Below are 27773 nucleotides of genomic sequence, written 5' to 3'. Positions count from 1 at the left end.
TCACTGAGATCCCATCTTGAATGTATGGAAAATAAGTAAAATTGCGATTTTGTCGTAATAAACAGCAATAAATCATCTGTGAAAATTTCAACTGTCTAGCTGTCACGGTTCATGAGATACAGCCTGGTGACAGACGGACGGATAGCGAAGTCTTATTAGTAATAGGGTCCCGCTTTTACCCTTTCCCTAAAAATGACTAAAGTAAGGACGCCAAACACAAAGAATTTCATATATCAACCCGCCTATTCCTATCTCTATCTCAAGCGCGTAACTATATTGGTGTCCGGCGGTAAATGCCCCTGCGCGAAAGGACCTAAAAAAATAAAAAAAACATCTTTATTTCGGAACGTTCGAAATTCCATACAATATTGTTAGTACCATCAAAGATAGGTATAACTCCGTAATAGATGGATACAGTCTAAGGAAAAAACGTGCCTCGAAAATCAAGAAAATTTGATTCTCGTTCAGAGGGCGCTACTAGTTTTGGCCTACAGTCGTATAGATGGCGTTGACGGTTTCGTTTGTTATTTAACAATTTTAACGCATATCAGTGAAAGAACATGGGTCAAAATCATAAAAATAATTAATGCAAATAAAAAAAATCATTTATCTATATTTAAATACATTCTATCGTATTTTTATAAATCTTCATTTTTAGTTTTAAAGTGTGTCGACAGATGGCAGTGAATTTACTGGGGTTACAAAATTTACTACGACAGTAAAATGGTACCATCGTTACAGCTATGTGTTAGTAAATACATTAAAAATAAAAACAAAACTTTCAACAATGAAATCACAATCCAATAAATTCACTGCGCCTAAAAATACTAATTAATACCAATTTTATAGATGACACCGTACCCCTGCCCGAAGACGAAGAGCTCCACGGTTTTCAACCCCTGGAGCGGTCGATGGAGCACCTCGAGTTCCGTCACCACGCCGCTTGGGACACGTACGGGCGCAGCGTCCCTGATGTTGAAGAGGAGAAACCACTGGACCAGGATATGCCGTGAGTTTACTACCCCTGAAATGTGGATAAAGGTTTCCAACTCCTGAAACGGTGGGAGCTTTAAGTTGACTACTCCTGCATTTAATTCACAAAAGGTTTCTGACCCCTGGAACCGTCGCTGGGAACCATAAGTTTAGGCTTTACTCCGGGAACGGTTGGTGAGAGCCGTAAGTTCATTACCCCTGCACTTGACTGAAACAGGTTGCCAATCCCTGGAGCGGTCCATGGGAGTCGTGTGTTTACTACCCCTGCAATGGTAGAGAAAATGTTGTCAACCCCTGGAGAAGTCGCTAGAAGCCGTATGTTTATGACCCATGGACTCGGTTGAGAAAAGGTTACCGACCCCATGAATAGTCGCAGGGAGTCAAGTTTATTACGCCTGCACTTGTCGAGAAAAGGTTTTCAACCTCTGAAACAGATAGGAGCCGTTAGTTTATCATCCCTGGGGCATAGTTGAGAAAAAGTTTCAGACCCCTGGTACAGTCGCTTGGTAATCTTAGTACTAAAAGATGAGAAAATGTTACCAACTCCTGCAACACACTACAAAAACGACCACCAACACCAACCAAGGCTCCTCTACACGATGGCCCAGCGTAGGCCGGTCCAAGGGACGCATTTGTTAGAGGGAGCAAGTGATATTGCTATCTCATTTCACCGCATAGCTGCGTCCATTAGACTGGCCTACGCTGGGCCAAGAAGAGGAGCCATAACATTCGTCTTACCCTTGCAATCTTCCATTTTAGAACAAACAAAACGGAACCTTATCTTCATACTCTTAAAGTCGCCTTTCCCTTGCAGCCACCCGTCCGTGGTGTCTCCAGACTGCCTAAGCAACGACCCCGAGCTAGAAGCCCGTGTCAGGGCCAACCGTCTGGTCGCACTCGGGTCGCGGCTCGCCGCCATTGCTCCCGAACAATTCTCTGTCTCGTAAGTATTAATATATGGGAGACATATCGCCGCTATACTTACACAACCTCGTATCTGCAACACTCATTTGATGACAAAAACACCCGTATTCCGAATGAAAGAAAAGCGACATTTCCATCAAATGATTGTTGCAGATATGAGGTTGAGTAAGTATAGCGACGATATAAAAAATCAAAAATGCGCGTTTTCCCAGAGATAAGACCTAGCTAGATCGATTTTTCGCCTCCGAAAACCCCCATATGGCAAACATCGAAATCGTTAGGGCCGTTTCCGAGATCCCCCGAAATATAATTGTTTTTCTTATATATATACAAGAACTGCTCGTTTAAAGTTATAAGATAAATTATAACTTACAGTTGCCTTTACTACGATATTATAACTATGGATATGGTATACCCTAAGCCCTAATATAATAACCGAAAAAAAAATCAACATCACGGCAGCACATACTCACAATTAGAGATGCACCGGATATTCGGTTACTATCCGGTATCCGGCCCTTATTTTACTACCCGGCCGCATACCGGATAGTAACTTTGCTTGATTTCGGAGTAAACAAATTGGATTTAAGAAACAGTCAGTCAGATTGTGGTAGTGGCGCCCCCTACGCAGAGTTTCGCGTAATATTCACTATTGAAAGTACCCTCAAGAAATACTACTGAATTTTATACTTAGCCGTGTTTTAAATGCAAATGTATTTTACTTTCCTCGTATTCGAAATGAAAACAAGTGTTTAACTCGGGTGAAAAGCATCATTTCAGTCTCGTACTATTGACGCTCTCACTGCGTTCGTACGGCAAACTGCCTCGACAGAGATGGGTGCCTTTCATCACTTGGTCAACAATCTACTATTGACAACTTTTTTTTCTGCCAGCATCGAAGACAACACAACAACGTTCACGGCGTTGTGTCGCGGCGGCGAGTTGACGCGCGTTGACGCGTTGCGACGCGCGTCGTTGGACGCACCGCCGCCTGTCGTCATCTCAGAAGCTGATTTTAGGGAGAAAGGTAAGTCATGTAGTTTAAATCTTTACGGTTTCCCCGACTCAACTGTAATAAATTCATTATACAACACTTTAGTGACCTTTAATGGATTCTTTATGCAACACTTGATTGAACTTTAATTAATTTGGGGCGTTACGCACCGCCGCCCGTCGTCATCTCACAGGCTGATTTTAGGGAGAAGAGTCAGTCATGTCGCACAAAGCTTTCTCTATAGATTTCCCGACTCAACTGTAATAAATTAATTTCATTAATTCATTGTACGACACTTTAGACAACTATACTGAATTTGACCAAGCGCGTGTCGAAGACAAAACAAGGGCACAGGGCGGACACGCTATACATCAAAAATCACCTGCGTTTCTATGTGTGAACGGCACGTCTGTACACGCGTCATGCGTCATAGTGTGAGTAAGTTGCTTAAAACTAGTACTGAGCGGTCGGCAAAAGGTCGTCAATCTGGTGTCGCGGGGCGAGGTAACTCGAGTCGGGGCGGGACGGTGCGTGGCCGTTCTGTATGATAATACTATTACTTATTCTGTGACAAGGGCCTTCACGGCGTCATCTCTAAGTTTTATTTCAAGGAGAAAGGTAAGTGCGACAATTCAATTCAATTTTTCAGGTAGTATGGCTCCATCGATACTGTCGATGATTTCGCCAACGTCAAAGTGGGATCCACGTGGGATCGAATTAATATTTTGATAGATAGATAGATAGATAAACTGTTTATTTGTTTGCCACAATACACACAAAATATTCAAATACAGAAATGACATAGGTACACAGAACAATCCAGAAAATAAATAAAAATTACAACAACAAATAAGTCACACCGATTTTTACATAATATGTAGAGGAAAAGGAAAAAAATACATAAAAATACTGTTTTATACAAATAAAAATCCTGTGTGCGTCGCAGCAAAACAAAAAGGTTCTGGCTCAGTATTACGCTTCACCCATTAGGAAAAGCACTGATTTTCTGCCAGGACCTGATCACGTCAACAAAAAACAGTGGAAAATAATGAAATAGTCGAAAGTTAGTACTTACCTAATTAATTATTAATAAATAAATAAATAAATAAATAGATATTTCTTGATATCGGACATCGGCCATAGCCAGTGTACGGTAAACAATAAAATTATGGACCTCTAGGGCTCTAGCCAGACACGGTTAGAGGTAGAAATACCAAATGCTCTTAGAGCACGACGTTGTTCGGTGGTTGCTGTAGTTGTCTCGTAAAACCGATAGCTGGATTTTACGAGAAGCACGTGGACTACCGGCCGTTGACTCCAGAATGGTGGTTAAACACGCTTTGAGATTAATTCTCCATTCACTGCACACTACCATTAGATTACTGTATAATAAAGCTATCGATATTACACATTAAACAATATTAATGAGCAAAAAACAAAGAAATTAATCACGAGGCTACTATCAAGATGGCGATCGAACCGGAAGTCCAGTGTCCGACAAGAAATTGTAGAAAATTATTGAGGGCGCCACATTGTGACATTTTTGACGTAAAATGCTTAAACATGGCAACAATTCAGTATGGAGATCGACCAAACGTTTATTAAGAAATAGTTGATCCGCCCATGTGTCCTAATATATAGTTTGCAAAACCTTATTAAAAATTTCTAAGACACGCTGTAATATACGGACGGACAGACTATTATTATTATTATTTTATATACTACGTCGGTGGTAAACAAGCATACGGCCCGCCTGATGTTAAGCAGTCTCCGTAGCCTATGTACGCCTGCAACTCCAAAGGTGTTACATGCGCGTTGCCGACCCTAACACTCCTCTCCCTCGAGCTCTGGCAACCTTACTAGGGTAGGGTCTAGTGTTATTCTGTGGTTTTCTGTAAGGTGGAGGTACTTCCCCAGTTGGGCTCTGCTCTAGATCTGGAATGACATCCGCTGTCCTGTGCCCTACCACACAAAGCGAGATGTCATTCACAGTGCCCATACCTCTCTTTTGGACGTAGTTTAAGGACATACCCCCGGGTCCGGACGTAGTTTAAGGACATACCCGGGTCCGTTTAAGGACATACCCGGGTCCGTGTTGGGGGTGGTTGGGGTTAGTGTGACGTCCTTTAAGTAATAACTGCTGTATGTTCCTTGTAATAACTGTATATCACCACGGTAAAGTAAATACAGATAAACGAGTAATCCTATAAAACTAATGAGCTCCGAATTTTCCTTTTGACGTGCGGTACCCTAAAAACGCAGAAACTTACGTATAATCAAAGATCCGTAATAGATGGATACAGTCTAAGGAGAAAACGTGCCTCGAAAATCAAGAAAATTTGATTCTCGTTCAGAGGGCGCCACTAGCTTTGGCTTACTGTCGTATAGATGGCGTTGACGGTTTCGTTTGTTATTTAACAATTTTAACGCATATCAGTGAAAGAACATGGGTCAAAATCATAAAAATAATTAATGCAAATAAATAAATCATTTATTATCGTATTTTTATAAATATTTATTTTTAGTTTTAAAGTGTGTCGACAGATGGCAGTGAATTTACTAGGGTTACAAAATTTACTATGACAGTACCGCTCTAGTATAAGTTACTCTATGGTATAATATAACTTGAACTTACACAAAAATATCGTCGCTATACTTACACAACCTCATATCTGCAACAATCATTTGATGGAAATGTCGCTTTTCTTTCATTCGGAATACGGGTGTTTTTGTCATCAAATGATTGTTGCAGATACGAGGTTGAGTAAGTTTAGCGGCGAAATATCCCATAGTTCTTAATTCGCTGACACATATTTTTGAGTATAATGTGCACCCATATTTTTACACTTGACTGTACCCCTTTCTAATAATAATATTAGTATCCCTTACTCTATGGTAATAGGGAATATTACGCGAAACTCTGCGCAGGGGGCGCCACTATCACAACCTGAGGGTCTATTACAATACAAGAAAATCGAAATTTCGTTATCTCTGTCAATCTTGCATATTCGAGCGATAAAGAGGCAGATAGCGAAAATTCGCGTTTCCCGGTAGGTTCTCTCGATCTCTGTAAGTTTGCTGTAAGCAAACCGCCATGATCATACCCCGCAATCGAACTAGCAAATCTGTAGCAGTTGTACATCAGGGTTGTCACTGTTGCCAAATGAAGATCAATGTCATGTTGGTAGAAAGTATAATATTTGCAACTTACTTTCTACCAACATGACATTGATCTTCATTTGGCAACAGTGACAACCCTGATGTACAACTGCTACAGATTTGCTAGTTCGATTGCGGGGTATGGCCATGATGCATCAATGTCATATTTTATTATCTCTGAAAACTTGTCAAAAACCTGTTAAAGGCACAGTATGTATAAGTTACTCTATGGTTTACTAAAAAGGCTAGTGCTGCACTCTGGTGGCAGAACATTGCAGTAATATCCCTAATTTTCCCTAATATTCTAAACACTTTTGATTACATCCACGAACGCCCTCTAGAACGCAGCAGCTAACCTATTTAGACTGCACAGAACGTCACCAGATGGCGCTGAAATCAACTCCAGCTTTAAATTTGAAGTCACTGGGTCACTGGGTAAGGAAAACTACAGGCGCGCTACTCGATAATAGATGGCGTTACGCGTTTCACTAACTTTTGTTCAATTTGCAATGTTTTTATGTACACATTTGTGCAATATACGAGTAATAGCAGTCAATAGGAAAATGAAAATTAGGGGAAAACTTTATCTTTAGATCAATTATATTGGATCTTTTTTTATAATTCTTGTGCATTACTTGACTTTTTTTCAAAATTAACTGTAATCTTTACTTAAATAATATTGGAAGTAAAAAAAATATCATGAAAACCGGCTTTTTTACTGCCTCGCGGAAATTCTTATAAAAACGTAACAACCTACGAAAGAAGTACAATTATGTAGGTACAATCGAGTTCATAAAGATGTATACATTTCTTCACCTTAATACACTGCAATAAGGTAAAAAATTGTATACATATTTATGAACGCGACTGTACTATAATTGTAATTTAGTATCTTGCCCATTATTTCCAATCAAACATCTAAACCCATTTTGAATAGTTTTTAAATTGTTCATTATTAAATATTCAGACGAATTGAATATTAAGAACATATTACGTAACATATTTTATCGGTATATCAACTTTATGAAATGTTGTTTTATAGAAAACGAAGCTATGAATAAGGAGCACAAGATACCTATTGTTTTGGGGTAATTTTGCTCCTACCTATAGTTTACTTATTGGTGCAAAGTTACCCCATTGTGCGCCAAATTAATAGGCTCCGCCAAAGAGAGATAAATTTTATGACTTGCGTAGCAATTCAACATATATATTCAATTTCGTTTATCTGAGTATATAAATAATAATATAGATCGTAATATAAACTATAAGTAATAATATAGGTCGGCTCTGGCACAGTTCTTGGATGAAATCAACAGCCGTCTAAACGAAGGTAAACAGGTGCTTGCGCTTTTTATTGACTATAAAAAGGCATTTGATACCCTCGACCATGAAGTGCTTTTGCAAGCAATGTGGGAATGTGGCATAGACGGCCCCGTCAACGACTGGTTCCGCAGCTACCTGGCGGGCAGGACCATACGCACGAGCATCGCCGGCGCCACGGGCGCGGAGTGTGACGTCACGCTCGGGGTGCCGACCGGCTCGGTGTATCGCCCTGTCGGCTATCTAATGCTGCCCGCGCAGCATGGTTTCCCTTATCACTAAGTCCGTCACTTTCGCACTCACATACTTGTTAGAACGTGACAGGCATGGTGATAAGCGTACCGTGCTACGACTCCTGGTCAACAGTGTTGTAAACGTTATAAAGAAATGCAAGGTATACATGTATGCGGATATGTGCCTACTATATTCGCATACAGATATATCAGGGGCTCACAGTTGTATCCAAAGCGACTTCGACGAGATTGCTAAATGGGCCCACGATAACGGAATAATTATAAACTTATCAAAAACAAAAAGTATGCACATGTATATCCCCATACAACCGCAGGGCTAAGTCGGTTAATTATAATGAGATAGGTGTGATAGGACACGGATACGATTGCTTGCACAACCGAAAGGATAACAAATGTAACTGTGAACCGCTGGAATACGTAAACACTTATAGGTATCTAGGTATGCATATTGATCATACTGGAAAACACATATAAATGTGGTTTGTTCCAAACTACGCTCAGTAATGAGCAAAATGTACTACTTACATAAATTAATTAGCAAAAAAACTATGCTTGTAGTGTATTACGCACTAGCGGACTCAGTGATAGGTTATGGACTTAATGTATATGGCAGAACCTTCCAAACGTATATCGATGAAATTAAAAAGCTCCAGATAAGGTCACTGAAATACTTATTGGACAGCAAAACTAAAAATAAGTTGAAAGGCGAATACGAAAAACTTTATAAAATGTATAAAATCTTACCTGTGACTCAAAGAGTGCAATATTTGATAGCCATAGATAATTACTGTAATAATAGATTTGAAGTCTCTAAACAAAGCAGATATAGAACAAAAAATATTAGATTAAAGAAATATGTACAACATTTTGTCAAAAATTATTATGGTAGGAGAACAGATAAATTTTTGGTCCCAAAATATATAATGAAATAGAATGGTTAAGAGGAGAAAATAAATATAGCATATTGGAAGTAAAGAACAAATTAAAAAAAACACTTATAGATAACTTACCTTGACCTTAGCAACCGTGTATTATTATTTAAATTATATTTGTTGTTGTTTGTTATTTTAGCATAGTGTATCCTTTAGGTAGAAACATTTATTTGTAAAAGGATACTTTATTACTTTATTATATAGGTATATTTTTTTCTATGACTAACTTTAATGTCAAACGTAGCATAGAGTAACTGATACTAGAGCGTTACTGTCATAGTAAATTTTGTAACCCCAGTAAATTCACTGCCATCTGTCGACACACTTTAAAACTAAAAATGAAGATTTATAAAAATACGATAGAATATATTTAAATATAGATAAATGATTTTCTTTATTTGCATTAATTATTTTTATGATTTTGACCCATGTTCTTTCACTGATATGCGTTAAAATTGTTAAATAACAAACGAAACCGTCAACGCCATCTATACGACTGTAGGCCAAAACTAGTAGCGCCCTCTGAACGAGAATCAAATTTTCTTGATTTTCGAGGCATGTTTTTTCCTTAGACTGTATCCATCTATTACGGAGTTATATCTATCTTTGAACGTAGGGTAAGCATAGTAAGCAACTTAAGTAGGTGCATAAAATTGTAAAAAAGAGCGCTTTCTCGCCAACAAACTGCATATGCAGTTTGGCGAGTAATTTTGAAATTAATTATGTATACATATGTGCCTTTTAAAAAAAAAGAAAAAAAAAATATTATCTTAACTATCAGCGGTTTCACTCACGTATTTTTAGTCACTCGTAAAAACCGCTAAGTTAGTTAAGTTAATATGTCTCACGATAGTTTAAATTCGATAAAAGAAATATTATGTTTGAATATTTTTTTTTAAATGGGGCATAGTTACCCACCAAGGGGCAAAGTAAGACCAATTTACGGTATCGATTTTCTATGAAACAACAATATCGGAACTGTAGTACTTGATCTCACATTCAAATCTAAAGCTTAATTAATACTATCTGCCACTAGCAAGCTATTGTTAGGGCTTGTATACAGTTCACAATTTACACGAACGCGGTGGCCGATTCTGCCAAAGAGAAAAGAAGGCATAGTGTATTTGTATTTATTTATTTGCATAATCATGTACATTACATTACATAGATGGTATTTGCAAAGTAATTGGCACTGATACCCTGGTAGGGCATAGCAAAAAATATCTTGCACACTAACATTAAATTTACATATTAAGGTACAATAATAATTTATCAAAACATTCATATAAAATTCAATGCAATTTAATTCAATTGGTAATCTTTAAATAATGTCACATATCTTGCACACTAACATTTAATTTACATATTATGGTACAATAATAATTTATCAAAACATTCATATAAAATTCAATGCAATTAAATTCAATTGGTAATCTTTAAATAATGTCACATATCTTGCACACTAACATTAAATTTACATATTAAGGTACAATAATAATTTATCAAAACATTCATATAAAATTCAATGCAATTAAATTCAATTGGTAATCTTTAAATAATGTCACATATCTTGCACACTAACATTAAATTTACATATTAAGGTACAATAATAATTTATCAAAACATTCATATAAAATTCAATGCAATTAAATTCAATTGGTAATCTTTAAATAATGTCATATATCTTGCACACTAACATTAAATTTACATATTAAGGTACAATAATAATTTATCAAAACATTCATATAAAATTCAATGCAATTAAATTCAATTGGTAATCTTTAAATAATGTCACATATCTTGCACACTAACATTAAATTTACATATTAAGGTACAATAATAATTTATCAAAACATTCATATAAAATTCAATGCAATTAAATTCAATTGGTAATCTTTAAATAATGTCACATATCTTGCACACTAACATTAAATTTACATATTAAGGTACAATAATAATTTATCAAAACATTCATATAAAATTCAATGCAATTAAATTCAATTGGTAATCTTTAAATAATGTCACAAAATTTCCAAATAAAAGTCATATACTTATAACTAAATTACAAACATTACAAAATTATTCTCTTATTTATTAAAACATGTCAAACGTATATCTAAACTAAACAACATTAATGTCAAACAACATCATTCATAAATTCTTCAACAGAATAGTAGGCTTTTTGGACTAGGAACGTCTTAAGCTTCTTACAGAACAAAGAACACTTGTTTTCCTCCTTTATGTTTTCCGGTATTTTATTATAAATTTTAATTGATCTATAATATTGACCTTCTTTATAGATGTTTAATATGGATTTTGGATTGAGGGAGTGCTAATTTGTTTTGGCGTCGAGCGCTTTTTTCGTGCTCACTCCATACATCAGTTTCTTTACCAAAACGACTATTATTATCGTAGCTATCGTATCTATAGGTACATCTAGCGTCAAGTACCGAAACTATTAGTACTGCTACGCGATAAAAATCGAGTAGAAGTAATCTTCTTCTTCACTGGCTCAGTGACCCAAAAAGGATCTTGGCGTCTGACACAAGAGAGCGCCACTCCGCCCTATTCTGCGCCACTTCACGCCTGGTGGGTATTCCGAGGGCGGACAGGTCTTTTAGGCAGTAATGATAGTAAAAAATTTTATGATTTTGACCCATGTTCTTTCACTGATATGCGTTAAAATTCTTAAATAACAAACGAAACCGTCAACGCCATCTATACGACAGTAGGCCAAAACTAGTAGCGCCCTCTGAACGAGAGTCAAATTTTCTTGATTTTCGAGGCACGTTTTTTCCTTAGACTGTATCCATCTATTACGGAGTTATATCTATCTTTGATGGCAGTGAATCTACTGTGGCTACAAAATTTACCATACCGCTCTATCCTATTATATCCTATGAAATGTAAGATCAAAATCGGCCCTACAGGCGATCTCGACTCGATCCAGCATAAACTTTGTCTATTGGTCAATTGTTTTAAAACAATAATGGACGTCATTAGACGGCGCGTAGTCATTGGGTCAGCCATGCGAAATAACGGGGAAGCTTAGCTTTGTCCAAATACACCAATGAGTTAAACACAAAGATGACCTACCGAATAGATGGAACTTAATCCTCTTGTTATAATAAAGTACGAAAGCGCTGTTGCACCGTAGGCGTGGTAGGCGTGGTAGGATGTCGAGATTAGGCACAAAAAAAAACGTCAAATATTACACTTTAGTAATTTTTATTAAAAAGAAACGAAACTTAGTATTTTAACAAGAATATAGGTGACCCACAATCGCATTACTATACTAAAGTCCAAATAAAACAAACTTTTCACTTCTTGTCGCTGTCCGTCATAGGCCAAAGTGCTCGATCGACGAATCACAAAAACGAAACGAGATTCCTATTGGCTAGTGACAGCGGTCATCTTATCCGACTTTGTCACTTTTGTAAAGTCCCCAGTAAATCCCTCGGGATATTTATATTAGCGGAGCACAAGGAAACACAACCGTTAGGAATCTTCATATATTGCAAGACAAGTCTTAGGTCTACCCGCGCTGTCAAGCGTTTCTTAAGGGGCCGTAGTCGATTTTGGAGCAAAAATTTTAAATTGATAGATTTAGTCGTTGAAATTATACACGTTTTGTTACGTAATATCTAAATAACAAGTATTGGTTTCTATTAGCACGTCTTCTCATCTTGCCTTTTAATAACCAGGTCGCGAGCGTGCGTCACCGGTATTTTATGAAAAGAAGGGGTAGTTTTCAAAAATTCATAAAAAAATTATGGTGGTAAGTTATACAAATTGATGTATAAGAATAGTTTCAGCAAATGTAGTAGATGGTTTAAGTATGAAAATTTTGTTGAAATTAAGTCGATTTTCAGAGAAATTGTCACTTGTTTTGAAGTAATTTCTGGAGAAAATTGATTTCGTCTAACTTTCATTTACACTACTTCAAAGTCATAATAATAAAAATGTAGTCTGATAAACGTCAAGTACAAGATATGTGTAATACAAAATTACCATGTTTAGCTGTCCAAACTTTACGAAATTTACAAATAAGAGCGACAAAATCAGTGCTTTACGCGCGTTTACCTAAACGTCCATCAGAAAAGCCAACATTACTAATTTAGTGAGTCTTTTTTCAAAAAATTGATCTGATAAAAGGTAAGATAAGAAGACGTGCTAATAGAAACCAGTACTTGTTTTTTCAATTAGGTAACAAAAGGTGTACAATTTCACCGACTAAATCTATCAATTTTACATTTTTGCGACTAAAATCGACACCGGCCTCTTAAAGTATTTATATCTACCTACACTACAACTTTAAGGGGCCCACTGACTATCAGTCCGCCGGACGATATCGGCCTGTCAGTTAGAACAAAAATTTGACTTTTCCGAACAACTGACAGGCCGATATCGTCCGGCGGACTGATAGTCAGTGGGCCTCTTTATATGATTACCAAACTAAAATGGAGGTGGGCGGGACATGTTGCTAGGCAGAGTGATGGCAGGTGGACTAAAATGGTAACGGAATGGTGGCCGCTTTCGAATGAAAGAAGCCCCCTGGCGTCCGTTGGCTCGTTGGGTGGACGACATCCGGAAGCTTGCGGGTTACTTCTGAATGAGATTAGCTCAGGACCGGGACAAGTGGCGTACTGGAAGAGAGGCCTATGCTCAGCAGTGGACGTTAAAGGACATGATGATGATATGAACAACCAAACTTCGCACAGTAATTACGTCATAGTAAGCGGTTGGTCAGTATAAGCGGTCATAATAAACGGATTCCACTGTATGTAGAATGTGTATGACGCCTTACAACGCGGCATCTACAGGGGGTGGTCTGTTTGAAACGTATGCCCCGATAAATCAGCCTGTAACCGGGTCCATCCACACTTCGGCCGCTACAATATCAATACCCCAAGCTTGTTAGTATTACCCTTTGTGTTTGTTTCCTGACCAGTATCCCCCAGTATTAGTTCCTAAACCTATTGTGAACATCGGTCTAGGTATTAAACATCCTTAAAATTTCATCGATTTTTGACAAGTTTTGAATCGTATCTCCTACTTTTGCACTACATATAGAATTACAAGCGGCTATCGGTTCTTCAATCTTTTATCTCCATTTTTGTCTACCGGATTGTGAAAAAAATGAATACTTATTTATTTATGATTGTTTTAAACATTGTCTAAAAAAACACTTTTTTCGTATCTCGTTTGCTGTGAAAGATCTTACTTATATGAAATCTACATATTTGGGTTCGTCTTAGACGTCTCAAAAAATTTGTCTAAGGTTTTAATTTTAAACTAATTAACACAAAAGTTATGGACAGAAAACCAGTTTTTTGGCCTAAATTTGTTCAACTTTGATGCCAAATATTTCGAAAACAATGAACTTTGAAGTAAATATGGGATACTATATTGCTAAAATCCGTTGCTATTAATATGATAAGCTACAAAAAACATTAGAAAACTAAGTGATTCAAATCGAAGGTCATTGGGGCATGGGATCCCCTTAAGGTAGTGTCACAGGGCGGACATCATACATCAAAAATCACTTGCGTTTCTATGTGTGAACGGCACGTCTGCACACGCGGCATGCGTCATTGTGTGAGTAAGTTGCTTAAAAACAGTACTGAGCGGTCGGCAAAAGGTAGTCAGTCTGTTGTCGCGGGGCGAGGTAATTCGATTTTTTTTTTTTCGATTCGATTCGGGGCGGGGCGGTGCGTGGCCGTTCTGTATGATAATACTAACAGCTACATTTCTCGCCTAGTGTTACATACGGTCGCATGTGAAAAAAAGTCAACATTACAGCAGAGCCAAAACAAAATTGAGACTTGTTTCGCAGTATTTGTATGAACTATGTGAGCTATCTAGGGTATCTCGACCATTCTTTTTTTAAATTTAACAAGGTCTTTGTACCTTTTATTCTGGATAAATAAAAAAGTTTTTTTTTGTACTATGGTATTTGTTCAAAATTTATCTGATCCGATGTTTTTTTTAGGGTTCCGTACCTCAAAAGGTAAAAACGGAAATTGAAATTTTATACACACATGTAAGTTTGTGACCCAAAGACGGACATATGACGTAAACAAATGAATTTTGAACTTCTGGGGGGTAAATGAGATAATTTAAAAATAAAGTTTTTAAAACTGTATCGTGTTACATATCAAATGAAAGAGCTCGTTGTGAGAATCTCAAATATATATTTTTTTGTAATTTTAAAATAAATAGTTTAGAAGTTATTTAAGAAAATAGGCCAAAAATTACCACCCCCCCCCCTCCTTTATCTCCGAAACTACTGGATCTAAGATTTTGAAAAAATTACACAAAATAGTTCTTTACCTAATAGATCACAGGAAAACCTATTAGAAATGTGCAGTCAAGCGGGAGTCGTACTTAATTACTTAGTTTTTGATCCCTACGGATTTTTTTAAAGACATTTCACTCACGTTTCACATAAAAAATGCGTTGTTAAAAATTGTGTAATGTACGGAACCCTTGGAACGCGAGTCCGACTCGCACTTGGTCGGTCTTATTTTTTGATGGAGCATAGCTATGGTTTACAGCAAACTTTGTAAAATAATCCACAATTTCAATATCCAGAGGGGAAAATGTGGATTGTGGACTATGTAGTATATAGGTATATGGAGATGGCAAAGCGGTCGCCCACAATCTTCTCAAACATTTTTTTTATTTACGAATCACGCCCACTCACCGTGACACTGGGTTCCTTCAACACGCCCACTTGTAAACGAGTCGCAAGCTAAAATAAACCCTAACTCACAAGTATTAGAGTTGTTTTTAATTCCAATTATTTCGGGCGTCACTCGGTCACTCGGTTAGCAGTATACGCCTATTGAGAGCGATAAGCTAACATCGACCTTATTTTAGTTGGAGTTTGGTTGAAATTTGAATGGTAATGGTTTTATCGATTGCTCCGTACGAGTTCCTGGAACCAATATATCGCGATTCGAGATCCGTTTTGATGAATAGCAGCCAAAAAATAGGTTAAAATTGTAAAATTAGAAACTATTTTAACATATCTAACCATATGAGCTTACTACCAAAAATATTCATAGCTTATATCAAAGATAGATGGATACAGTACAGACTCCGTAATAGATGGATACAGTCTAAGGAAAAAGTGTGCCTCGAAAATCAAGAAAATTTGATTCTCGTTCAGAGGGCGCTACTAGCTTTGGCCTACAGTCGTATAGATGGCGTTGACGGTTTCGTTTGTTATTTAACAATTTTAACGCATATCAGTGAAAGAACATGGGTCAAAATCATTAAAATAATTAATGCAAATAAAAAAAAATCATTTATCCATATTTAAATACATTTTATCGTATTTTTATAAATCTTCGTTTTTAGTTTTAAAGTGTGTCGACAGATGGCAGTGAATTTACTGGGGTTACAAAATTTACTATGACAGTACCGCTCTAGTATAAGTTACTCTATGCTTATATGCATTAGTTATCGAACTAATTTACAATGAACAAAGTTATAAATACATACACGAAATCATTTCGGGTACAAAGAAACATGTATGTTAATATAACTTTAAAAAACCGGACAAGTGCGAGTCGGAATCTTCCACCGAGGGTTCCGCACTTTTTAGTATTTGTTGTTATAGCGGCAACACGAAATACATCATCTGTGAAAATTTTAATTGTCTATCTATCACGGTTCATGAGATACAGCCTGGTGACAGACGGACAGACAGGCAGACGGACAGTGGAGTCTTAGTAATAGGGTCCCGTTTTTACCCTTTGGGTACGGAACCCTATAAAAGTAATCGATGAGTTCGATCAAACATAAAATTGCGCATTTTTGAAGCTTTTTTTATATTTTTAGTTTTTATCCAAAAATTTATACAATTTTTTAAGGTAAAACTTGACGTGTAAAAGTGCCCATGTGGACTATTTGCTTAATAAACATTGAGTATATGAAGTTATATGAAATAAAACTATGAAAACGGATTATATCGCGTATATTGAATTTATAATACATCCCGACGTTTCGACGTCGACGTCGGGATGTATTATAAATTTAATATACGCGATATAATCCGTTTTCATAGTTTTATTACAAACATTTGAGTATTTAATTTTCTTACCAAACGCTACTGTTAAACGGTTTATAACTTACAGTTACTATGAAATATGCAATTGCATGTACAAATGCAGGCGTCCACAAAGATCTATTGAAACTGCATGCCAATTAGTCCAATTAGTACTAATACTATCAGAGACTGACATCAAGGGAACCATAGAGTAACTTATACTAGAGCGGTACTGTCATAGTAAATTTTGTAACCCCAGTAAATTCACTGCCATCTGTCGAGACACTTTAAAACTAAAAATAAATATTTATAAAAATACGATAAAATGTATTTAAATATGGATAAATGATTTTTTTTTTATTTGCATTAATTATTTTTATGATTTTGACCCATGTTCTTTCACTGATATGCGTTACAATTATAAATAACAAACGAAACCGTCAACGCCCTCTATACGAGTGCAGGCCAAAACTAGTGGCGCCCTCTGATCGAGAATCAAATTTTCGTGATTTTCGAGGTACGTTTTTTCCTTAGACTGTATCCATCTATTACGGAGTTATATCTATCTTTGAGGGAACGTTGTACGGAAATAGATTTAAGGCTCGGCTTCACCAACCTGTCAAGTGCGACATACGTCAATGAGAGTTTCGGTTTCACCAAAATCGGAGGGGAGTTTAAAAATGTGTTAATTTTTTGGCAAAAGCATAATTTTTGGTGCAACCATTTATCGCTGAGTGTACTTTTCTGTGCACAGGCAACTAATAAAGTTAAATCAGGTTTCGATTCCATGAAATTACTAGAGAAAGGTCCCAAGATTCCTAGATTCCTATTCATATTTTTTGGCAATCGTATTATGACCTAATTACTCTAATCTAATCGTTCTAAGCATGAAATTGCTCTAAAATAAATTTCTAAGCGGACAGTGCGGGGCGCTAAACGGCTTATTGGTCCAAAGCACAGTACGCCTGCTTTTAGTGGCAGCTTGCATTACGCCGCCACGAATTGTCGGAATAATCTGCCACCACCTATTAGAAATTGTCGGTAGCAACTTATATAAGTAAAATTAAAAAGTATATAGTCGATATTAAAACTTCCAATACTTAAGCTCACGTACTGCGCTAGATTTTATTAATATTATTTATAGCTAATTAACCCTTCGTATGCCCATGTCAAAAATTTGCTACTGAATTAATAACCTTGAAACTGAAAATTACAGTCCAAACTGTGTGGGACGTGTAACGGAACAATGCTTACGAAAGGTAAAGTTCCATTTCTGTTTACAGACACGTTCTTATACTTTTTAATTGTTAAAGCACGGATTATGTACTGCTTTTGTCTAATTATAGTTCAATCTCTAGAATAAGCTAGCTTCCTATTCTCCCACATGTTTATTAGTTTAGTTTTGTTTTGTATATTTTATTGTGTTTACCTCTTGGTTGCCCTGAAAACCAGCGCCGTGGGTAACTTATTTTAGTCATCGGCATATGCTGAGTGGCATCCATTTTGGTGTTTTGTAATGGTACAAATCTAATATTTCTATAGAGAAATAGTAGATTGTTAACCAAGGGAGGAAAGGCACTCATTCCTGCTGAGGTAGTTTGGCGCTCGAACGCAGTGAGAGCCCAATAGTCCGAGGCTGAAATGATGCCGTTCACCAAAGTTAAACACTCTGTACTTTTTATTTCATTTTTTAAACATGACAAAGTATAATTTTTATAGCATTTCTTGAGGGTACTTTCAATTAACCATTTAGGTAAAAGTATCGTTATTTATGGATTCTGATAAGCAATAATGTGTCAACCCACAAAAACTTAAAAAATGAGATTTTAATGCCATATTGTAGCTGGTCCGCTCGACTTCATTTTGCAAAAATTACCTTAGTGATTTGAACGGATGATATACCAAGTCATAACAGTTATTATAAAAATACAAAAAAAAACTACCTCATGTCACAGATTAATAAATAGTTACTACGTAACAGATACATCATTCCCATACAAAAGCGAAAATACCTACGCTATAATAGCCTACAAAATCTTAATAATAATACCTGCTGCTCAGGACGAGAAGAAATGTACCATAAGTATGCGCACAAAGAGTCGAGACTGCCTTGCTCGCCGTGCGAGCCACGTGCCAACGCGTCATCGTAAGAATGCGCTAGGGTTGTACTGTTACTTATGTTATTATTGTAATAAAACGAATGTTGCGAATCAACCATATTTTATATTAGTCAATTAAATATTTAAAAACAACACTTATAATACCTGACTCAAAAAACTCCTTAATTTACGATTTATCTACTTATGTTCAAAGAAATAAATAGTGACAAAATTCATAAAGATAGATTTAAAATACTACTCACCTTTCTTCGTTTCTCGGAAATGAAAAAACCGGCCAAGTGCGAGTCGCACTCGCCCACCGAGGGTTCCGTACTTTTTAGTATTTGTTGTTATAGCGGCAACAGAAATACATCATCTGTAAAAATTTCAACTGTCTAGCTATCACGATTCATGAGATACAGCCTGGTGACAGACGAACAGCGGCAGCGGAGTCTTAGTAATAGGGTGCCGTTTTTACCCTTTGGGTAAGGAACCCTAAAAAAACGACAAATTTTCTTTTGTTTTTTGACTTTTACACCCATCTACTGCACAATAATTACGTGGTTTCGGCATTTCGAAGCGTAAGCGCGGGAAACGTGCGGTGCGAGCGCTCAGGCGGGCGTTCGGCGGCCCTCTGTCGATTATATCGTCGACGATACGCCGAGCGGTAGGCATATAGCGCGTGGCTTTGAGCGAGTGAAGGAGGCCTGACATAACGTTCCGTACCATTACGAAAACTTATGGTTAAACTTATGGTTACTTTAAAAATTCACTAAAAAATCCACACCCTGTAATGGTTCTTTAACTCTTGTTACCACAAATTCCATAATTAAATTTATGGAAAGGGGAATAAAAATATCAGAATGGAAATTGTATAACAAATCCATTTAAAACGAAATTTCAATTGCTTATCTAGTACGGTGGTTTTTGGTCTAGAAGTCTTCTGGAAATCGATTTTGGCTCATGTCGTCGCAAACATGGACATATTTGGTATCAGTGCATTCAGTGTGATGTCCTGAGACACAAAATCGGTACCCTATTACTAAGACTCCGCGGTCCGTCTGTCCGTCTGTCACCAGGCTGTATCTCATGAACCGTGATAGCTAGACAGTTGAAATTTTCACAGATAATGCATTTCTGTTGCCGCTATAACAACAAATACTAAAAAGTACGGAACCCTCGGTGCGCGAGTCCGACTCGCACTTGGCCGTTTTTGTAACAATTTTGACCTTTGCAAGTGTCAATCAATTACAATCAGAATTCGAACGAAAATATTCAATTTTGGAATCTTTTGCTTGCTCGAATATTACCACGAAGGGTTAAACAAAAACTTTGCCCCCTTGTATAACAAATTCTTACTTAAATAGTTGTGAATCCCAAAATCCTAATGCGTCTCCCTAGAAGCGCTCAATGAAACCCGCTGGGGTGGGCATTCAACAAGTACCTACCCCCTTGTGGGGCGAGGGTGGGGGTGGCATCGAGGTTGCTTTATCAAACTGCGTCCTTTCTGTATGCGTTGACCGTCTACTGAATTAAGAACGTCCTCCTTTTGAAATCTTGAAATCTATAAAATAATAGACATAGGTTTATATTGAATGAACAAATTAAATAGTAAATTAACCAGTAATGAATGAGAATCCAGTAATAGAAAAATATTAAAAAAAAAAAATAGTTATAACTTTGTCCCCTGAAAATACTGCAACATAGAGTTGTTTCTTTTTTTTTGCATCAATTACGAAATATTATATTAAATTAATTCCACAAAACAACATTAGAATTAAGTAATACAGGGTTATAAAATAATTGTAGATTGTGAAACAGAAACTGCCTTCCTATAAAAATAGGTTGCGTACCAAAACTCATATGTAAGGTACTGATTTAATGATAAATACACTACCGCTCAAAAGTATTTAGGCACCCGCCATTTTCACCATACGAAATTATTTTCAAAATCATACTGTTCTATCGCAGGCAAATGACTCTCTTACATGTTGGATTGAATTTTTATTTAGGTAAATATATGAGGCATTTTCTATGGAAAGGGACCTTATTGTCGATGGCGCTTACGCCATTATTAACGATGCTCCGATATAAATACAATGCCGCGCGACGCTCTGCGGCGTAAGCGCCATCGACACTAAGGTCCCTTTTCATAGAAAATGCCTCATATTGAGCCTCAAATTGTTGCCAAAGACATCCTTTAAAATTTCGAATTTACTTTATGCAACGATTTAAAAAACCCTTATGTACTACTCCATACAAAATAAAACGATATTGTACTGGAAAACGGTTTATGGATTTTATTACGCTTGCCATTTGGAAAATTGGCAATGTACACGAATATTCTGCACATCATTTTGAAGCTCGATATGTCTGTTAAATTAAAAAAGTAAACTGCACAAAAAAGTGTTACCCGACTGCGACTTAGCGGTATAATTCTGAAAGTCGATTTTTTATACAATTGTATGGAAGCAATTACGAGTGCCTAAATAGCAATGAGTACCGCTCAGGTGCGTTCGTGTAGGTGCGTTCCAAATTTTTTAAACAAGGTTCCTAGAAACGGGGTGTTGGGGGTCGCGAAAGAATTTTAATGCTCATAAAGTTCCGAGGCACCGTAAAGTTTGAAAGACACGGATGAACTCTCAATCTTTTGAGACGTCGTGCTCTTTTCAATAAACTTATTCTTATTCTTATTCTTTGTGGGTCTCGGAATTTGGCGAATTAAATGAACATCATAGTCGTACTTATTAGTAAAGGAATTCCGAATAAACAAAGGCGCCGACATGTCTTTGCGATATGCATGATGTCTCGTATTTCTCGTATACCTAGGATCTAGGTATTGTTTTGCCAAAGTGCGTTTTTGCGCACTTTTTTAAGCTTCATGCCGTAAATTACTTGTTTTTCGTTTATACTTACATTTTTTATCGGATCTTGTGTTACAGGGCATTTGATATTATTACCTTCAGTGCACTTGAAGCTTTGGTTACTTTAAAAAAAACTTATTTTTACGTATTCTACTAACTTGTTGGTATTCCCAAAGATAGATATAACTCCGTAATAGATGGATACAGTCTAAGGAAAAAACGTGCCTCGAAAAATCAAGAAAATTTGATTCTCGATCAGATGGCGCCACTACCTTTGGCCTACTCTCGGATAGATGGCTTTGACGGTTTCGTTTGTTATTTAACAATTTTAACGCATATCAGTGAATCAAAGGGTCAGAATTATATAAATAATTAATGCAAATAAAAAAAATCATTTATCCCTATATATATATATACATTTTATGGTATTTCTATACATCATCATTTTTAGTTTTAATCGTGTGTCGATAGATGGCAGTGAATTTACTGTGGTTACAAAATTAACTATGACAGTACCGCTCTATCTTATTATATCCTCATTGATATAATTAATGCAAATAAAAAAAATCATTTATCCCTATATAAATACATTTTATGGTATTTCTATACATCATCATTTTTAGTTTTAATCGTGTGTCGATAGATGGCAGTGAATTTACTGTGGTTACAAAATTAACTATGACAGTACCGCTCTATCCTATTATATCCTCTTTGTTATTCCGATTGAGCTGAAATCTGACATAGTAACAAAAAGGTCGGTGGCAGTGCAATATTATTTTATTTTATTTTATTTTCTTTATTTAGGATTACCAACAGATTACATCTTACATGCTCTTAAATCTATATAACAATCATGACTGATGCTTATCTAATTATAGGTAATCACAACTTATATAAGTGTCTTGTACCTGTGAACAATAGTGAACATGCAGTAAACTTATGGCTATATGAAATTAGTACATTACATTAACTAAAATATTTACTATAAAAATATTTTATTAATATTTTATTAAGTATTACTTTAGAATTTTTAAGAAACTATGACTAACTAACTACTTTGGGACATCCAGTGAGCCAACATATTTCGTCACCTTTCTTTTAAACTGTTCAAGTTTGTCGTTGAATATGTCAACTCCCGCAGAGCCTGGGATGTGATTGTATGATTTTGCCATTCTTAAAAGGGCAGAATTACGACCTAAATTTGTTTTTCCAAATGGAATGCTAAAAAGTTTATACAAACCAGGACGAGGTAGCCTAGCAGGAATAGTTATTTTAATCTTACTTAACAATTCTGGGCAATCCAGCCCCTTACTATTAACTAATTTGTAGAGGAACATTAAATCTAGCACTTTTCTCCTGTTACTTTGTGAAATAAATCTAAAGAATTTCATTCGTTTACTATATGATGTGAGTTTACGGCGTTTGGAAGAGGAATATCCTAAATGTGTTAAAAAGCGTCTCTGTACCTTCTCAATTCGATTCTTATGCACCTCGTAGTAAGGTGTCCAAACCTGGGAGCAGTACTCGAGGTTACTTCTTACTAGTGTATTATAAAGCAATACTTTAGTACGAGCACACCTAAACTGCCTAGCGTTTCTTAATAGGAATCCTAACATACGAGACGCTTTTTTAATGATGTTTGTGTAATGGGCATTAAAATTTAACTTACTATCTATTGTTACTCCCAGGTCACGGATTGTATCAACCTTTTCAAGTTGCGTGCCTCCGATAGTGTAACAAGTGGGCACAATAGTTTTATTGCGAGTAAAAGAGATGTAAAAGCATTTTTTGGCATTCAACGTCATTCTATTCTGGGAGCACCAATTACTCAACCTGTCCAAGTCGTCTTGAAGTAGAATACGATCAGTAGAATTTTTAATAGGTCTGATAATTTTAAGGTCATCGGCGTAGAGATAAGGTTCGGAATTTATACAACAGCTCACTATGCTGTTAATAAAAATTAAAAACAATAACGGGCCTAGGTGCGATCCCTGTGGGACACCTGATGTTGCAAAAAATTGCTTGGATTGTTCACCATTAATAGCTACATACAGCATGCGATTGGCCGGGTAGGACCCGAACCAGGACAATAGTGACCCAGAAACGCCATAATCTCTCAATTTACTTATCAAAACAGTATGATCGACTTTATCGAAAGCCTTACTGAAATCTGTATACACAGCATCTACCTGCACACGATTATCTACATTCTTTGTAAGGCTTTCGATAAAGGCTACCAAGTTTGAGCTAGTAGATCTACACTGCACGAATCCGTGCTGTCTATCTGTAAGTTGCTGTGCAAAGTGAGAATACAAGAAAGGGTAGACCAGTGATTCGAAAATTTTAGGCATAACAGATAAAATAGAAATAGGTCTATAATTTTTTATGTCAGACTTCGAGCCATCCTTAAATATCGGGACTATTTTTGTCTCTTTCCATGTTTGAGGAAAAATGCCTGTTTCGAGAGATTTGTTAAATATGAATTTTAGCGGTTGTATCAGGCCTTCCGCACACCTAGAAATGAATATCGGCGGTAGACAGTCCGGGCCAGGTCCCTTATTTAGATCCAAAGCTTAAATTTTTTTTAAGATCATATTTTCATCAAAAAATATTTTATGTAACGAACTGGTCAACACCGTTTGTTCTTGTATGAGGTTTGTGTTGTCGAAACTAACAACATTTGGTTCGTAAATTGAAGAAAAGTTTCTCGCAAATAGTTCACAAATACTTTTGCAATCACAGGCCCGTTCATTGCCAAGTTTCATGTTAGATGGTATGGATGATTTGTTTTTCCTTTTATGTTTCATAAACGACCAGAAAATTTTTGGGTTTCGCGCTATATTCTTTTCAAGCGTTTTGCAATATTGATTGTAACAGTTTAAGGTTTGATCGATACATCGTTTCTTAAGCAAATCGAGAGAAAGTTTATCCAATGGGTTTTTATATTTTTTATACCGTTTACGAAACTTTTGTTTTTCATGTAACATCCTAATTAGACTTTTTGTAAACCAGACTGGGTATTTAGTTCCTTTAGGTCTAGTTAATGGAACAAACTTTTTAATAGCGACCTGTAATGTCTCGTATAACTTATGCACCATTTCATCAACATCCTGACATGCCTCTAACAATAAGAACCAATCAATATCGATTAAATATTTAATAATTTCATCATAATTAGCTTTATAAAAGTTTATTTTGGACGTAACGTAGGAGAAAGAGTGCTCTCAAGTTCTAAGTCTAAGGACATTTCTAACGGTGGGTGAAAAGAGTCAACAATGCTTAGCGGGTAATTACTTTGATCTAGAGATACTGTATTTGTTGAAAACACAAGATCAAGTAACCTATTATTGCTGTTCATAACATTGTTATACTGCTTTAGATCACAAAAGGCCATGAATTCAATAAGTGCTTGGTATACATTACAAGAACTATTTACAGGTAACATAGATGTATCGGAATTACTTGCAATCCAATCCACGGAAGACAAATTGAAATCTCCTAATATTAATGCTTCAGTAAAACCAATAACATTTGCGGAAGCCTTATCAACAAACAGCTCCAGATCATTAAATTTTACTGGTGGGGGTAGATATACACAGCATAAGCATATTTTAGTTACACAATCTCTAGATCTGTTCTCTACAACTATCCACAAGTCTTCTAGTTGTGTTTCAAATTCATACATTCTGTAAGACACTAATCTCTTATTTACAGCTACCATAACACCTCCGCCAGTTTTTTTAGCTGATGGACTATCAATATTTCGTGCACGCCTGTACACGTTATATCTGTCATCGAACAATTCACCATCACTTATATTATCCTGTAGCCACGTTTCAGTGATACAAATGATATCGTATTGATTAACAGAAACATTGCATAGAAAGTCTATGGTTTTAGTGTTCAACCCTCTAGAATTTTGATAGTACAGAGTTAATTTATTCACGAGAAAAACAATAGTTTAAAAATCATGCACTAAAAGTTAAATAAAGAGAAAACTAAAGATGCCACTTATAACAGGCGACTAATTGAAGACAGGTCTTTCAGAACAATGGCTTGCGACGTTTCGTCTTTGCGAATAAAGATCCGCCCGCTTCGAACCCAAACAAATTTGTAATTCTTATCTTTTGCTGCTTTTCTTGCCGCCTTATGCAATATTACATTATAACACTTTTACTTAGCATAATGGTGGAAATATTCGCTGTATTCCGTTCACTGGCTGTATTGTATATATAACGAATTGTATATATAACAAATTCCTACGATTTGGCTCAGGTAAATACAATTTAGGGATACAATGTTTACACACAAATTCAATATATATATCATACCTTTTTCTGGCAATAGATTAATGGTCACGAAAAAGTATAATGACCCACCTAAACCCATGAATTTTACATGAATACAATGAATTTTGTTTTTTGTTTTTGTAAATCAAAATAGAGTTCTCTGAAAAGGACTCAAGTTTTTACACTCGAGTCTCGACTTAGGTAATTATAAGTCTTGAAAACCGGCCAAGTGCGAGTCGGACTCGCGCACCGAGGGTTCCGTACTTTTCAGTATTTGTTGTTATAGCGGCAACAGAAATACATCATCTGTGAAAATTCACTATCACGGTTCATGAGATACAGCCTGGTGACAGACAGACGGACATCGAGATCGGACATCAAATTTTTACCCTTTGGGTACGGAACCCTAAAAACTGAGTCCAATCAGTCAATTCTAGTCGAATAAGACTATATACAAATACAACTACATACATCTACTGTAGATGATCTACATATACACTACCACTTAAAAGTCTTTAGGCACCCGCAATTTTCACCATACAATTGTATACAAAAATTATTTTTAAGATCATACTGTTCGATCGCAGCCAGGGGATTGAATTTTTATTTAGGTAAATATATTGAGCCTCAAATTGTTGCCAAAGACATCCTTTAAAATTTCTAGTTTACTTTATGCAAAGATTTAAAAAACCCTCATGTACTACTCCATACAAAATAAAACGATTTTGTACTGGAAAACGATTTATGGATTTTTTTTACGCTTGCCATTTGGTAAATGGGCAATGTACACGAATATTCTGCACATCATTTTGAAGCTCGATATGTCTGTTAAATTAAAAAAAGTAAACTGCACAAAAAACTGTTACCCGACTGCGACTTAGCGGTATAATTCTGAAAGTCTATTTTGTATACAATACAAATCAGATAACACATTCACAAGCCACACAGTTTCCACTAATGAATGATAACAGTTATGTTGCTCAGAAACTAACATTAATAATACAATTTAAACTTAATTTAACATTAATACAATTTAAAGCATGCAAAACTTAAATACCTAACTCGAATTGTTGAAGACAGCATTTAAACGTTGGCAAGTAGATGATAATGGAACTAATGGGTATTATTTTTATTATTAGCTGTTTTTTTTTATTGCAGAAACAAACTGTTGCAATGATAAATGGAATATATCTATATCAGAAAATTGACAATTGTATGGGAAAAAATTACGAGTGCCTAAATAGTTATGAGCGGTACCAAGAGCTCGACTAAATGAACGAAGCCTCTCGTTACAAGACGCTAAAAGTGATTGATTTCAAAATGTATTTTATAGAATTTTTTAAAAGGTCAGCTGGCGATATTCCATGTACATATCTCGTCGGTATAACCCCTCTTTCAACAGCATTCTACCTTTACTGATTCAAACCGGAAAATCCCTATAAAGGAATACATTCTCTCCTACAGCTTTGGCCGCGAAAAGCTGCCTGTTAACACATAATGTACTTAATTACTTACATACATCGGAAATTTCCCGAGAGTTGTGCTTGCTTTCTAAAAGCTTGCTAAAAGCTTAATATAATCTCCAGCGGCCCACCCTTTGAATATATGGTATTAGAAAATAGTTATTAGAAGTTGTCCGTCGGATGCGTAGTATCTCTATATAGTTTGTGAATAAGTCGCTTTTATTTTGTCTCGTTCAATTTTAAAACGAAACAAATCAGGGAGTATTGGGATCCTCGGTGTCGACATCTCCAGTGACGTCCAATTCCGTAGCCACCTGGAAGGGAAGGCTGATCTGGCATCCAAAAAACTCGGTGTGCTCAATAAAGCACGGCGATACTTTACTCCGGGGCAAAGATTGCTGCTATATAAATCGCAAGTCTGACCCC

The 27773-nt window shown here is 36.2% G+C and overlaps 1 protein-coding gene across 1 annotated transcript in view; it reads left to right on the top strand.

Annotated features, from left to right (window-relative positions):
• The window catches only part of LOC134754722 (uncharacterized), a 70514-nt gene that overhangs the window by 22078 nt on the left and 20663 nt on the right, over positions 1-27773 (top strand). The window contains exons 11-13 of the mRNA XM_063691055.1: positions 850-1009; positions 1808-1936; positions 2811-2944. Of these exons, the coding sequence (XP_063547125.1) occupies positions 850-1009; positions 1808-1936; positions 2811-2944 (423 nt within the window). The remainder of the gene's footprint in view (positions 1-849; positions 1010-1807; positions 1937-2810; positions 2945-27773) is intronic.

Source organism: Cydia strobilella, chromosome Z, assembly GCF_947568885.1.
Source record: "Cydia strobilella chromosome Z, ilCydStro3.1, whole genome shotgun sequence".
Classification (NCBI taxonomy): Eukaryota; Metazoa; Arthropoda; class Insecta; order Lepidoptera; family Tortricidae; genus Cydia; species Cydia strobilella.
This window is presented reverse-complemented; position numbering and strand designations above follow the sequence as displayed.